At 40.9% G+C, this 13542-nt stretch overlaps 1 protein-coding gene and 1 long non-coding RNA gene across 4 annotated transcripts in view; one reads left to right on the top strand and one right to left on the bottom strand.

Annotated features, from left to right (window-relative positions):
- LOC100023660 (hepatocyte nuclear factor 4-beta-like) overlaps nt 1-5227 on the bottom strand; it is a 66368-nt gene extending 61141 nt beyond the window's left edge. For 2 of the 3 annotated variants that reach the window (XM_056810375.1, XM_007477251.3), the window contains exons 1-2: nt 4930-5227; nt 4617-4792 (exon numbers count right to left, since the gene is read on the bottom strand). In XM_056810375.1, the coding sequence (XP_056666353.1) occupies nt 4617-4731 (115 nt within the window). In that variant the 5' untranslated portion in view covers nt 4732-4792; nt 4930-5227. The remainder of the gene's footprint in view (nt 1-4616; nt 4793-4929) is intronic. The other variant, XM_007477249.2, reaches the window with a different exon arrangement.
- LOC103092427 (uncharacterized) overlaps nt 4802-13542 on the top strand; it is a 59204-nt gene continuing 50463 nt past the window's right edge. The window contains exon 1 of the long non-coding RNA XR_001626170.2: nt 4802-5205. This is a non-coding gene — a long non-coding RNA (uncharacterized LOC103092427). The remainder of the gene's footprint in view (nt 5206-13542) is intronic.

The following is a 13542-nucleotide window of genomic DNA, read 5'->3' as shown; positions in this document are numbered from 1 at the left end:
AGAAGTTAAAGAGATGAATAGAAGCTTAGATAAGTTATATATGATATATATCAGGAGATCCCCCATACACCTCCATGAATTTAGTAGCAGATCTAACCTAAGCATGCACAAAATCCAAACATAATTTCTAGTGGGACAACTATGATTTAGAGAGCATAAATATTCCACAAAACTTTAACACTCATCATACTATGGAGGTAACACTGCTTTCCTGAAAGGTTGTGACACCAGAGCATTGGAACAAAAGTTCCACTGGGTATGACAAAGCTGGAAAGACTTGGTTTTGGAAAGAGTATGTCCTGGGAACAGATTATGTCTGTTGTCTAAGGATCAATCTAACTAAATATGGCCTTGGCAGTGTATGTTAAATGGGAGGCAGACAGATTAAGTTGATCAAATTAAATGCTGATAGAAACGTGGAGAAACAAGTTTAATATTACTTTGCTAGAGTAATTATAAATTGTATTTTTAGGGAAAAAGATAGATACATTAAGAGTTGTAAAGCTGTTCATGCTCATTGACCTAGGGATCCCACTAATAAATTTGACCCCAAGAGCATTATTAAGAGAATAAAAAGTTGTATATGTATCAAAATATCAAAAGTTGTGTGTAATGATAATATAACTAGAAATAACACAGATGCAATGATTGAGAGAAAATGCTGAATCGACTATAATACATGAATGTAGTATATTGTGTTATGTTATTAGAAATGCAAATAATAGAAATATAAATAAAACAAGGGAAATATGTGAAGAGATGAAAAGAGAATAAGAATAATACATACTAAAAAACAGCCACAAAATCAAGAGAAAAAGTACCAAAGTAAAATAAATCAAAAGGAAACTCAAAAGTCAAGGATGTTTATATTAGCACACATAATTTATATAGTTTTTAAACAAACTGTAAGCATTTCAGTGGTTTTGCACACAATTTTTCATACATTTGTTTATTTTAAAACTTTTTGGTGGTGGAGATGATTACCATTAATAAGTTTTTTTTAATTAATACTAAGACAGAAGTTGTTTTAAAAAAGAATTGTAGAGGACTGGAGAATATTCCATTGAAGATGGGTTGAAGGAAATGGGAATATTTAAAGGAGAGAGACTTGAGTGAGGACATGCCAGTTGTCTTCAGGTATTTGAAGGCCTACTATGTGAAGGATGGATTAAATTTATTCTCTTTGGCCCCAGAGGACAAGTCTAGGAGTGGCGGGTAGAAGGTAAAGAGAGGCAAATTTAGGCTTGATGTGAAAAACAACTTTTTAGAAATTCAAACTGTCTTAAAGAAGGCTGCTGAAGGAAATCATGAGATTCTCATCTTAACTTGTTGAGAATATTATAGCTGGGCTACAATATCTTGTAAAATATTATACCTGTAATTATGAGTACTGGGGAGGCAGATTGTTTGAGTGCAGGAGTTTTAAGTTATAGTAGGATTAACATCAATTGGGTAGCCACAGAAAGTCTAACACTACTATGGTGATCCTCTGAGACTGGGGACCATCAGTCTGTTTCAGTAGAGGTGAACCTGTCCAGGTCAAAAATAGAACACTCACAACTCCCATATTGATCAATGTGGGGTCTGGGTCCATGAGTGACTATTGTACTTCTAGCCTAGGTAAGTCAGAGAGAACCAACCTCAAAAAATATATATTATACAGGGAATTTCTATTCAAGTATGGGTTGGACTCTATGGCCTTCAAGGGCCCTTCTAAATCTGAGTTTCTATGATTTGCTGATATACCTACAATTGAGTTCTGCCCCTAATATATACTGATAGTGAAATCCCAGACATCATTGAATTGTCAGTGCCCCAGGCAACTCTCTTCTGTAAGTGATGGATGAGGTTACCTCTACTGTATTTGTGAAAGGAGTTCCTTGAACCAATGAAATCACAATTCTAAACCCTTCAATACTAGCAAACCAAAAACTACTTATTTGACCTAGGACAAGTCAACTCCTCGTTCCAGACCTCAGTTTTTCCATATATAAAATTATGGGGCTAAACTAAATTATATATACATATATGGTATAGTGCAGTGATGGCAAACCTTTTAGAGACTGTGTGTTGTGCCCCACTCCAAGAATGCATATCATGCCCCACCCTCCACCCCTGAGGCTGAATGCCACCTTCCCTGCTTTACCCCAGACAGAAGGGAGAAAGCATTCCCATTGGGCTGCTGGGCAGAAGGCAGGAATGTCCTCAGGTGCATGAAGATGGGGAAGGGAGCAACCTGGTCCTGAGACCCTCTGCCTTTCTAGTAATAAATTCTGGCAGGTGAAAGTGCTAGTGCCCACAGAAAGGGTTCTGTGTGCCCTCTTTAGCACGTGTATCATAAGTTCACCACCATAGGTCAGGAAGGCTCATCTTTGTGAATTCAAATTAAGCCTCAGCTACTTACTAGCTGTGTGACCCTGAGAGAGTCACTTCACACTGTTTACCTGGTTTCCCCATCTGCCAAATGAGCTGAAAAAGTAAATGGCAAACCACTCGAGCATCTTTGCCAAGAAAACCCCAAATGGAGTCATGAAGAGTCAGGGACACAAGTGAAAAATGGCTGAACAAAAATATATACAATATATATCGATAATATAATACACATGGATAATGCTTACTATTGTTTCAGGCATTGTTCTAAGTCCTAGGAATTCAAAAGATGTCCCCTGCTGTCAAGGAACTTACAATCTATTAGATTATGTGTTATATTCCTTTCATATATACACATAGCTAGAATTGAGTGTGGTATATGTGTATATGTACACACATATACACAATTAGAGACATATGTGCACATATATGTTCACTTCTACACATGTGGCACAAAAATACACATACATGTGAGCATGTACTCATTTCTAGCTCTAAAGCTTTGGAACCTTTTCAGAGGTGTCCAACACCTCTCATAGCAGGTCCCCAAAGTGTATTTGCTAAGAGGTGATGAAGCCTCATAACAGAACCTCTTGAACCCAAGATGAAGCCTTATCTCCCTTATATAACAACATTCTGGGGTTATAAACAGAGTCCAGTAACTCCCCCTCCCAACGGTGAGCCCCTAAGCCTTCTCTGCTCTAGTGTGCCCCCCTGTGCAGGGCATCAGCTTGGGAAGGGGGTTCTCTCCCCTGGATCCCCACACAGCCACAGCTTCTCTGGAGGGAGGCTTCTCTTACCAACCACAGATTAGGTGGAATTTTTTGAACAATCCCCCCAACTTTCACAGACAAACACATTTCAAAACAGCCAGCTTCCAGAGAGCCAAGTTACTCATTAACAGCAGGACAAATAGGTCAACATTGACCTAGATTACATCTGCCTTTAGAATTGGGGTTCTGTCCATTTCAGGCCCAGGAAACAGTCGTAGTCGAAAGGTTCTGTCAGTCTGGAGGATTTAAATTTTACTGTGCACACTCAGTCAAAACAAAAAACAAGCCCCCTCCTCTCCAAATGTCAGGGCAACCCAGAAGCAGCGGGGCCCAGCAGGCAGAACCATAGGCATTTGGTAACATGGGCGCTTTAGATTTGGGCAGTAAATAAACTAAGAATCCTAGAATGTCTGAGCCCTTTGAGAATAGCTCTTTCGATTCCCAGCCCCCCTCATCCCAATGTAGAGATGAGAAGACTGAGGCCCCAAAATACAGCTGTGGTGGCAAGAATGGAACCAGAACCAGGTCTTCTAACAACACCAACCTCTAGCCTTAATGGATTTTCTGGGGCGCATTTTCTCCATAAAATGCAAAAAGAAAAAAAGAAGAAAGTGCTAGTATCCTAACTGACTGGCACAAAATGAGAATATCATTTGCTCAAGGCTTCAGCTTCTCCCTCAGCTTGCCTTTTCTGAGAGCCTTCTTGGGACTGGGTTCCAGTCTCCTGTTAGCCAACTTTGCAAGTAACAATATTGTTGTGTCATCTAGAAAGCCTACGAGTAAAATGGCAACAAATATTATAAAATAATAAATACACAAATAAAACTACTTTAACTTACATCAAATGAGTTGCTCGGACAACCTCTTTTCTTTCCTCTGTCACCAAATATTTTTTTATCTCTTCCATAACCAGTTTTCAGAAAATAGTCATTAGTATGAATTAAGCTTTCAAGAAACCCAATTACAGAGCCTTCTGTTTCTATGACATTTTAAACTCTTCAATGGGCTTTCCCCATAACCCTGCGAATCAAAGACTTTAAATATTTTTATCCCCACTTTACAGATGAGAAAATTGAGGCTTAGAGAGATTGTGAGCTCCTTTAGAGTCACAGATTTTAGAGAGAGAATAGAGAGATCCAACCCAGTCTATCTCATGTTAAAGACGAGGCAAGTGGGGCACAGGAATGTGTAATAATGTGTAATAAATTGCAGAATTGGAATTTTGAACTCATATCCTTTGACTGTAAGTCCGGTGCTCATTAAAAAGCTAGGATGCCTTTTAATGAAGGAAGCCCCCCCCCCCCCCCTTTCTACTTAACCAGTAAAACAACCTAGACTTCCATCAGCTAAGATTCCCAGAATGCATAAGCGGCCGGACCAATTTAAAAACACCTTCATGGGGTCAAGTATCACGTTGCGCTCAAGAGGGGATTCTGTAGGGCAAAGGCCAGGAGAACTCAGACTGTCACTCACCTGAGCTTGTGGGGAGCACCCGCAGGTTCTCAAACTCTAACATAGTGTACGAAGAGTCCAGGGGCACGCTATAATCGGCCATATCCATGTCCATTATGGTTTCATGAAGCTTCATGATCACCTGTCAAGCGCCAGAGCGGAGGCCACAACGGCCTGGTGTCAATCACAGCCAAGGTCTAGTCAGGAAAAAACAGCGGCCTGAGGCCTTCCAAAGGACAAATCATTAGCGAGCTCCCTCCCTTCTCTGAGCTGACCTCCTCTCCCCTCCCCTCCTCAACCGAGACTGGTTTGTTTCTCTTTCTAGCTTTCTCACCCGTTCTAGCAAGGCATCAGTGTCTCCTTGGGATTAGGTGATGCTGATAAGCCCCGTCTTGGTTCAGGACAGCGCCCTTGAGGGCTCAGCCCTGGAGGAACAGCCCTGGGCCCCACTGTGGGGAGCCTGAGGAGTGCATCCTCTCTCCATTCTGCCGAGCATCCTCCTAGCTTCGGGCTGTTGGGGGAGAACCCCGGGGCTAACTGCATTTTTGTTCCTGGATGCCTGGGACTCTACTGAGCCTGCCAATAAACTCTGCTACAGACAGAGGCCCAGGTAAATGATTTTTAATTGGAGCTAGGGACATTGTTCCTTCATTTTATTCATATCCCTTTGCTATGGATAGGGGAATTGGGTAGAATGAATGACTAGCAGGACAAGGCAGTGCCTTCTCCCTTCAACTTGTGCAGGGTCAGGGGGCTCCAAAGTTTGAAAAGTTACAGAATATTTTTCGAGAAATCCATGAGGATCCAAGATGTCAGAGTGAGAAGGGACTTCAGTGATCATTTAGTCTGATTAGACTCTCTGTCTGTCTCTCTCTTTCTTTCTTTCTCTCTCCCCCATCCTCTTGGTATCTCTCTTTCTCCCCTCTCCCCTCCCCTATCTGTCTCTGTTTCTCTGTCTTTCCGTCTCTCTTTCTTCTTTCTCTCTCTCCCTTCCTCTTGGTCTCTCTCTTTCTCCCCTCTCCCCTCCCCTCTGTCTGTCTCTGTCTCTGTCTCTGTCTCTGTCTCTCTCTCTTTCCTTCTTTCTCTCTCCCCTTCCTCTTGGTCTCTCTCTTTCTCCCCTCTCCCCTCCCCTCTCTGTCTCTGTCTGTCTGTCTGTCTGTCTTTCTTCTTTCTCTCTCTCCCTTCCTCTTGGTCTCTCTCTGTCTCCTCTCCCCCCTCCCTCTCTGTCTCTGTCTCTCTGTCTCACTCTCTTTCTCTCTGCTTCTCTGTCTCTGTGTCTGTCTGCCTCTCTCCCTCTCCCTCTTTCTCCACCCATATATATATATATATATATATCAATCCATCTCAGAGAAAAGATTCAACTCCTCTGACTTGTCCTGACTCTTCTGCCCTCCAAATCTATAGAATGGTACAGTGGAAAGAGTGCTGAATTTGACTATATGTGTGTGAATGTGCATGAGTGTGCCTGTGCATGTGTGCGTGCGCATACACATACACACACACACACACAACACCAGCTTTTATCCAATGGCTCATGTTGGGGATAGGATCTGAAAACAATAAAAACAAAATGGTTCCAATGAAACTGCAAACTTCTTAATGTGCAGTCCTGCCGCTAACACCAATTGCAACCCTTTCATATTCACTCATCTTGTTTAATTCCTGTTCCGCATCTACCCATGAGCTGGCCATAGGTAATCCCTTAACTTTGGAGCCCACTCCAAGTTCAGATACCAAAAAAAGAAAGAAGCAAAGAACGACAACAAAAGCAAACCATGGAAGCGCTCCCCCTGTTATTCCTCAGGTGACCAACCCTTCTTTTTCATACATCTTTGAAATACCCTCGACACCTCTCCTCTTTCAGAATTCCTTCTGTAACAGTGACATTCTAAGCTTCAATTCTTCAGAGACTGTGCTGAGCGGTGACTTGTAGCCATGCAATGTGAGCAGAATAACACTGGCTTGCAAAAGCAATTATGAAGTGCTTATAAAAGGGTAGTGAAGTTAGAGGTGGGATTGGAGGGACAAACTGACAAAGTGAAAAGAGGATTAGAGTTAAAGACAAAGAACTGGGTTCAAATCCCACGAGCCTTGGAGTAAGCTTTATTTTCCTCATTTGTAAAATCTTGATTTTAGATGACCTCTGCTAAGATATTATAATATAATAGGATAGGATAGGATAGAGTATATGTGAAATGATATAATATAATATGATACCATATAATATCATACATATAATTCAATATAATTAATATAATGCAATATAATACAGTATAAGACAGTATAATACAGTATAGTATAGAATAGAATATAGTATAGTATAACATAATAAAGTATGGTATAACATAATACATTACAATATAATGTAATATAAAGTAAAATAATACAGCATAGTATAATATAATACAATATAACATAATGCATAATTATATTGAATTATATAATTAATAATTATGATGTATATACTCTTATAGTATAAATATATAAAGATACTTATATTAATATAATATATAAATACATATAATATTTATAATTATATAATAGCAAAATAGCTGACATTTTATTTATAAATATATACTTATATGTGTTTATGTTGCACTTTAAGATTTGTGAAACACTTTACAATTATTATCTCATTTGACCCTCACCATAACCTAGGGGAATAGATACTATTATTGTCATTTTACAAACGGAAAAACTGAGGTATAGAGAGGTCAAGTGACTTGCTCAGGGTCACATAGCTAATAGGTCTCTGAGATAGAATTCAGACTCAAATTTTCCTGACTCCCGGCCCAGGGCTCTATCTGCCACTTCTTTGATGACTGTAATGCCAGTTTGTTTTTCCTTTTGAGAATCTTTCTTATCTAAGTGGTGGTTGAGGCAAATGTAAACATTTTTGGCTCCAAGTTGGCAAAGCTTGCTCTCTGACTCAGTCTGATTTTTCTGGGGAACCAAATGCATTGCTCCAAGAAGATGGATACTCACTTGAGATCATATGATTACTATGGGAAAGGGAGGTAGAGAACATTACAAGATGTAACATGAATAATTTTGATTATACTAAAATTAAAAGGTTTTATACAAACAAAACCAATGTGACTAAAATTAGAAGGAAAGCAACAAACTGGGAAAAATTTTTATAACAAAATTCTCTGACAAAGGTCTAATTTATGAGGAACTAAGTCAAATTTACAAGAAATCAAGCCATTCCTCAGCTGACAAATGGTCAAGGGAAATGAATAGGCAGTTTTCAGATAAGGAAATCAAAAGTATCAATAAGCACATGAAAAATGTTCTAAATTGCTCCTGATTAGAGAAATGCAAATCAAAACAACTCTGAAGTATCACCTCATACCTAGCAGACTATTAGAGGGGATGTGGCAAAGTTGGGACACTAATGCATTGCTGGTGGAGTTGTGAATTGATCCAACCATTCTGGAGGGCAATTTGGAACTATTCCCAAAGGGCTTTAAAAGTCTGTCTGTCCTTTGATCCAGCCATACCACTCCTAGGTTTGTACCCCAAAGAGATAATAGAGAAAAATTTGTATACAAAAATCTTTATAGCTGCACTCTTTGTGGTAGTAAAAACTTGGAAAATGAGGGGATGCCCTTCAATTGGGGAATGGCTGAACAAATTATGGCATATGTTGGTGATGGAATACTATTGTGCTCAAAGGAATAATGAATTGGAGGAACTCCATGTGAACTGGAACGACCTCCAGGAAGTGATGCAGAGTGAAAGGAGCAGAACCAGGAGAACATTGTACAAAGAGACTGATACAGTGTGGCACAATCAAATGTAATGGACTCCTCTACTAGCAGCAATGCAGTCATCTAGGATAATTCAGAGGGACTTATGGGAAAGAACACTATCCATATCCAGAGAAAGAACTGTGGGAGTAGAAACATAGAAGAAAAATAATCACTTGATCGCATGGGTTGATGGGGATATGATTGGGGATATAGACTCTAAATCATCACGCTAGTATAAATATCAATAATATGGAAATAGATATTGATCAATGACACGTAAAAAACCCAGTGAAGTTGCTCATTGGCTACAGGAGGGGGTGGGAGGAGGGGAGGAAAAGAACATGAATCATGTAACCATGGGGAAATAGTCTTAATTAATTTAACTTAATTAAAAAAATAAAAGACTGCATGCCCTTTGATCCAGTAATACCACTACTGTGTTTGTCTCCCCAACGAGATTACTTGCATTTAGAGATGAAATGATTTGCCCATGGTCACAAAGATAGGAAGTAGCAGATCCTGGATTCAAAGCCAGACCTTCTGAGTTCAAATTCAACACTCTTTTCATCAGATTATTCTGTAGATTTGGATTCAGAAGACCTGGGTTTGAATTTTATCTCTGTTATTTCATGCCCTTTAATTGGCTACTTTGTATCTTCTACTCCCATCACTTTGTCTCCATCACACTAGATACTTTGTAACACATATGCCTAGTATACTGCTTACTACTTTGTTTCTCCCAGACATTCTACTTTGCGCTACTCTGCACTTACTATTTTGTGGTTTCTGCATTTGCTGCTTTGAATTTCCTCTACTACTTTAGACAAACCAATGGACTCCCAGAACCTCAATTTCCTCCTCTATAAAATGAGAAGAGAGGACAAAACAATTCCTAAGGCACCTGCTAGCTCTAAATTTTGTGAGTCAAGGGCTTTGGGAGAAGCAGCTTATTAAGTACAGTTTTTTTATTTAGTTGAAGCAAATTGTTAAGTGAGCAGATAAGGAAGAAAGAAGGAAAGATGCTTGTTAGACAACAGCAAAGGACTGAGAAAATTGGAAGTTGGAAAAAATAGAACCCAATCCTCTTTCCCCCAGCAAAATGGTAAAGTATCAGAATTGTTTTCTTAATACTTTTTGTCCTTATATTCCCTAATCCTAGCTCAGTATCTGACATGTCATTAGTATTGTTGTTCTTGGTGAGTTGTTTCAGTCATGTCTGACTCTTTGTGACCACATTTTTGAGGGGTTTCTTGGCAAAAATACTAGAGTAGTTTGTAATTTCCTTTTCCAGTTAATTTGATGGATGAGGAAACTGAGGCAAACAGTTTTTGACTAGTCCAGGGTCACACAGTGTCTGAGGCAGGATCTGAACTAAGTTTTTCCTGAATCCAAGCTGAGAGCTCTATCACCTGTGTCATTCAGTTGTCCCACCTGGTACATAGTAGGTACTTTTTAAAAATGCTTTTTAATTAGGCTATCTCTGCACAAAAATCTACCTCCTCTCCCTTCCAGAGACCCTTGTGGCCAACAACACACATCTAGGAGATCAGATTATTAGCCTGTGTCTGAGAAAACAATAATTACTACAATTTCATGAGTGTTGTAAAGTCTACAAGGTTCTTTCCTCAGAAAAATTCCATGATGTTGGGAGTAAATGTTACTATCCCTATTTCACAGATAAGGAAACTGAGACTCAATTAATAATAATGTTTTTCATAACAAGGAATCTTTTAGTATATGTACATACACATATAAACATTATTTAGGGTAGCTTTAAATAGGAGATGGACACTGGGCTTGCAGTGAGTAAGACCTGAGTTCAAACCCTGTCTCTCTTGCTTCTTAGTGCTGTACCCATAGGCAAATCTCCCCTGAGCCTTAGTTATCTCATCTATGAATAATAGCAGCTAATATTTGCAGAGTACTAGGCTTTGTATTTATTAGCTCATTTGTCCTTAGCAGCAACTCTGTGGAATAAATTGCTTCTGCTCCTCCCATCATATAGGAGAGGAAACTAAGCCTTAAGAGAAGTTAAATGACTTGTCCAGAATCACAGAAATTTCTGACTCGGATTCTACCACTCTTCACCGTTTAGCTATCTTAGCTGATGAATAACAGAATGGTTAAATGACTTGCCTATGGTCTTCTCCAGCAAGTGGTAGAGCCTGGATCTTTTTTTTTTTTTTTAACCCTGGCTTTCTGTCCTAGGAACAACTCCAAGACATAAGAGCAAGGAAGAGGCAGCTGGGATTAAGTGACTTGCCCAGGCTCCTACAACTAGCAAGTGTTTAAGCCTAGAACTGAACCCAGGGCCTCCTGACTCCAAACCTGGCACACTATGCATTGTGCCCCCCTGCTGTCCCACAGAGCCTGGATCTTAGCCTGTGTCTTCTGTTGGAAGTTTTGGGTGGTGCACAGTTGCTGGGGACTTCAGTGACAGTGCTCTGGACAGCTGGGGTAGCCCTCTCACCTAGAGGGACAAGTTGGTTAGGATCAGTTTCCCGGAGCCCTTCCCTAGCTCTAGCTCTGACAGGAATCCTTCCCAAGCTCCTTTGGGGAGATAAAGATTTATGCTGGGGACTCTGCCCCCAGGCTTTCAGCAGTACCAGGCTCCCTCCGCTCAGGTCTGATTGAGAATCTGGTGTCACCATCATTGGGACGATACTTAATGCTCGCTAGTGATTGGTCCTTTTTCTCAGAGGACTGGAGGAAGTGGACACAGGACTTGTGGTAACCCACCTTAATGGCCTTGACATACCAGAGGAGCAGGAAACCACTGCTCTTATTTTCCCCAGATAACTAATTGAGACATGTGGACAAGAGAGGTTGTCAGCAAGATAGTATCTGCCAACCAGGGTGAAATGGACAGACTCTAGGCTTCTTGTCAGGGGTGTGCATTGCTTTACGGCACATTCCCCTCCCCCCCCAGGCAAAATGATGTGACTTTAAAATCTTCTCCCCCCCACCCCCTATCCTTACCTTTTGTCTTAAAATCAATGCTGTGTATTGGCTCCAAGGCAGAAGAATGCTAAGGGCTAGGCAATGGGGGTTAAGTGACCTGCCCAGGAAGTATCTGAGGCCAGATTTGAACCTAGGACCTCCCATCTCTCGGCCTGTCTCTCAATCCACTGAGCCACAGATAATCTTATTCTTTATAGTTTTTGTATTTTTTATTCCTAGACCCCAGTACAGTTCCTGATACAAAATAAGTACTTGCTGAATTAAATTGAATTGATCTGTCCAAGAAATTCTTCCTTCACAAATATAGAGCTCCACATCTGGTGTCAGGAGGTCCTGGGTTCAAATTTGACCTCAGACCCTTCCTCCCTGTGTGACCCTGGGCAACTTACTTAACTCCCAGTGCCTAGTCCTTATCTCTCTTCTGCCTTGGAACCAAACTTAGTTTCCATTCTAAGACAAAAGGTAAGGATTTTTAAAAAGTCTAAAAAGTTTTCAGAACCACCTTAGATGACCAAGAGATGACTAAGAGCACTGTAGGGGCCCTGAGGACATTATTACTTTGGTGACTCCATGCCTCAGTTGGTGCCTAATTTGATGGGATGGGAAGAGGGAATGATGTTGATCTTGCATAGTACCATCCTCAAGCCAGAAACATGGTTAAGGAGCAAAAAATAAAATGTGCTTTCTCTTTTCTCTCTCTCTCTCTCTCTCTCTCTCTCTCTCTCTCTCTCTCTCTCTCTCTCTCTGTCTGTCTCTTTGTTTGTGTATCTCTGTCTCTGTGTGTGTGTCACTCTGTCTCTCTGTCTCTCTCTCTCCTTTCCCTCCTTCTCCCCTCCCCTCTTCTCTCTGTCTGTTTCTGTCTCTGTCTCTCCTTCCCTCCTCCTTCTTCTCTCTGTCTCTCTGTCACTCTGTCTCTCTGTTCTCTGTTTTTCTCTCCTCTCTCCCTCCCCCTTCCCCCTTCTCTCTCTCTGTTTCTATCTCTCTCTCTCCTCTTACCTTCCATCTTAGAATTGGTTCTAAGGCAGAAGAGCTGTCAGGGCTAGGCAATGGGTATTAGGTGACTTGCCCAGGGTCACACAGCTAGGAAGTGTCTGAGGTCAAATTTTAATACAGGACTTCCCATCTCTAAGCCTGGCTCTCAATCCACTGAACTGCCTAGCTTCCCTTTGCATATGGTTGTTAACATATCATCTTCCCCATTAGAACAGGAACTCCTTTAAGGACTGCTTTTTCAGGGGAGGCCTCTTTTTGTTCATCTAAGGCTTAACACAGTGTCTGACACAAAGCGGATATTTAGTAAAGGCTTGTTGACTGACTAAAGGGTTGGATATGAGGTAGAGGCAGTAAATTCTGCCATGGGACAAGCACTGGCAATTGAATCAAAGGACTCGAGTTTCAGTTCTAGCTTTGCTCTTTCCTCTGTGGGTTCTCAGGGGAGTCTTGTCTTTGGGTCTCAATTTCCTCCCATATAATGGGGAGAGGAGGGATCTACCAATAACTGGGAATGCAAGCCAGATGAATAGGGAAGGGGACCTGGGGGGCACCAAATGATCTTTAAGGACCCTTCCAGCTCTAGATCCCAGGAAGCCATTACACCAATGCCTAGAGTATTGACATCCCAATCATGGCAGTGGTCAGGCAGTTGGTCAGTGAACATTTAAGTGCCTAGAAATTGCCAGGCACTGTGCTAAGTGCTGGGACTACAAAAAGGCAAAAAATAGTCACTGCTTTCAAGGAGTCCCACAGGATGTCTGGGGAGATGTACCCCAACAATCAAAGAAGGAAGGTCTGTTCTACTAATTCTATAAATCTTCCAAGGACAGTACCTTGTGGTTTTTTGGTGGGGAGGATCCAAATCTGTGATAGCATTAGTTCAAGGAGCTCCCAGGGAGCAAAAGCTCTCCACTGATGCCTGACAGGTCCTGCCTTATAATTAAGAGTATTAAAATTTGCTTGGGACACTAAGAGATTTAACGACTTTCCCAGGTTCACATCAATGGTTCATGTCAGAGGCAGGACTTAAACTCAGGTCTTCTCAACTCTGAAGTCAACTTTCTATTCTGCTACACTGCCTTGCAAACAGTAAGTGCTTAATAAATGTCGAATTGAACTGGAGAAGGTCCAGTAGTTTACAATACTAAACCCTGGAAGGTCATCTTGAGCAATGTCAATATGCCATCCAACAAACAGTTTGCCAATAATGGAAAAAGATCAAGTATTTAGTTATTTCA

This window comes from Monodelphis domestica, chromosome 1 (genome assembly GCF_027887165.1).
Source record: "Monodelphis domestica isolate mMonDom1 chromosome 1, mMonDom1.pri, whole genome shotgun sequence".
NCBI lineage: Eukaryota > Metazoa > Chordata > Mammalia > Didelphimorphia > Didelphidae > Monodelphis > Monodelphis domestica.
The sequence above is the reverse complement of the archived record's forward strand: the minus strand, read 5'-3'. Positions and strand labels throughout refer to the sequence as shown.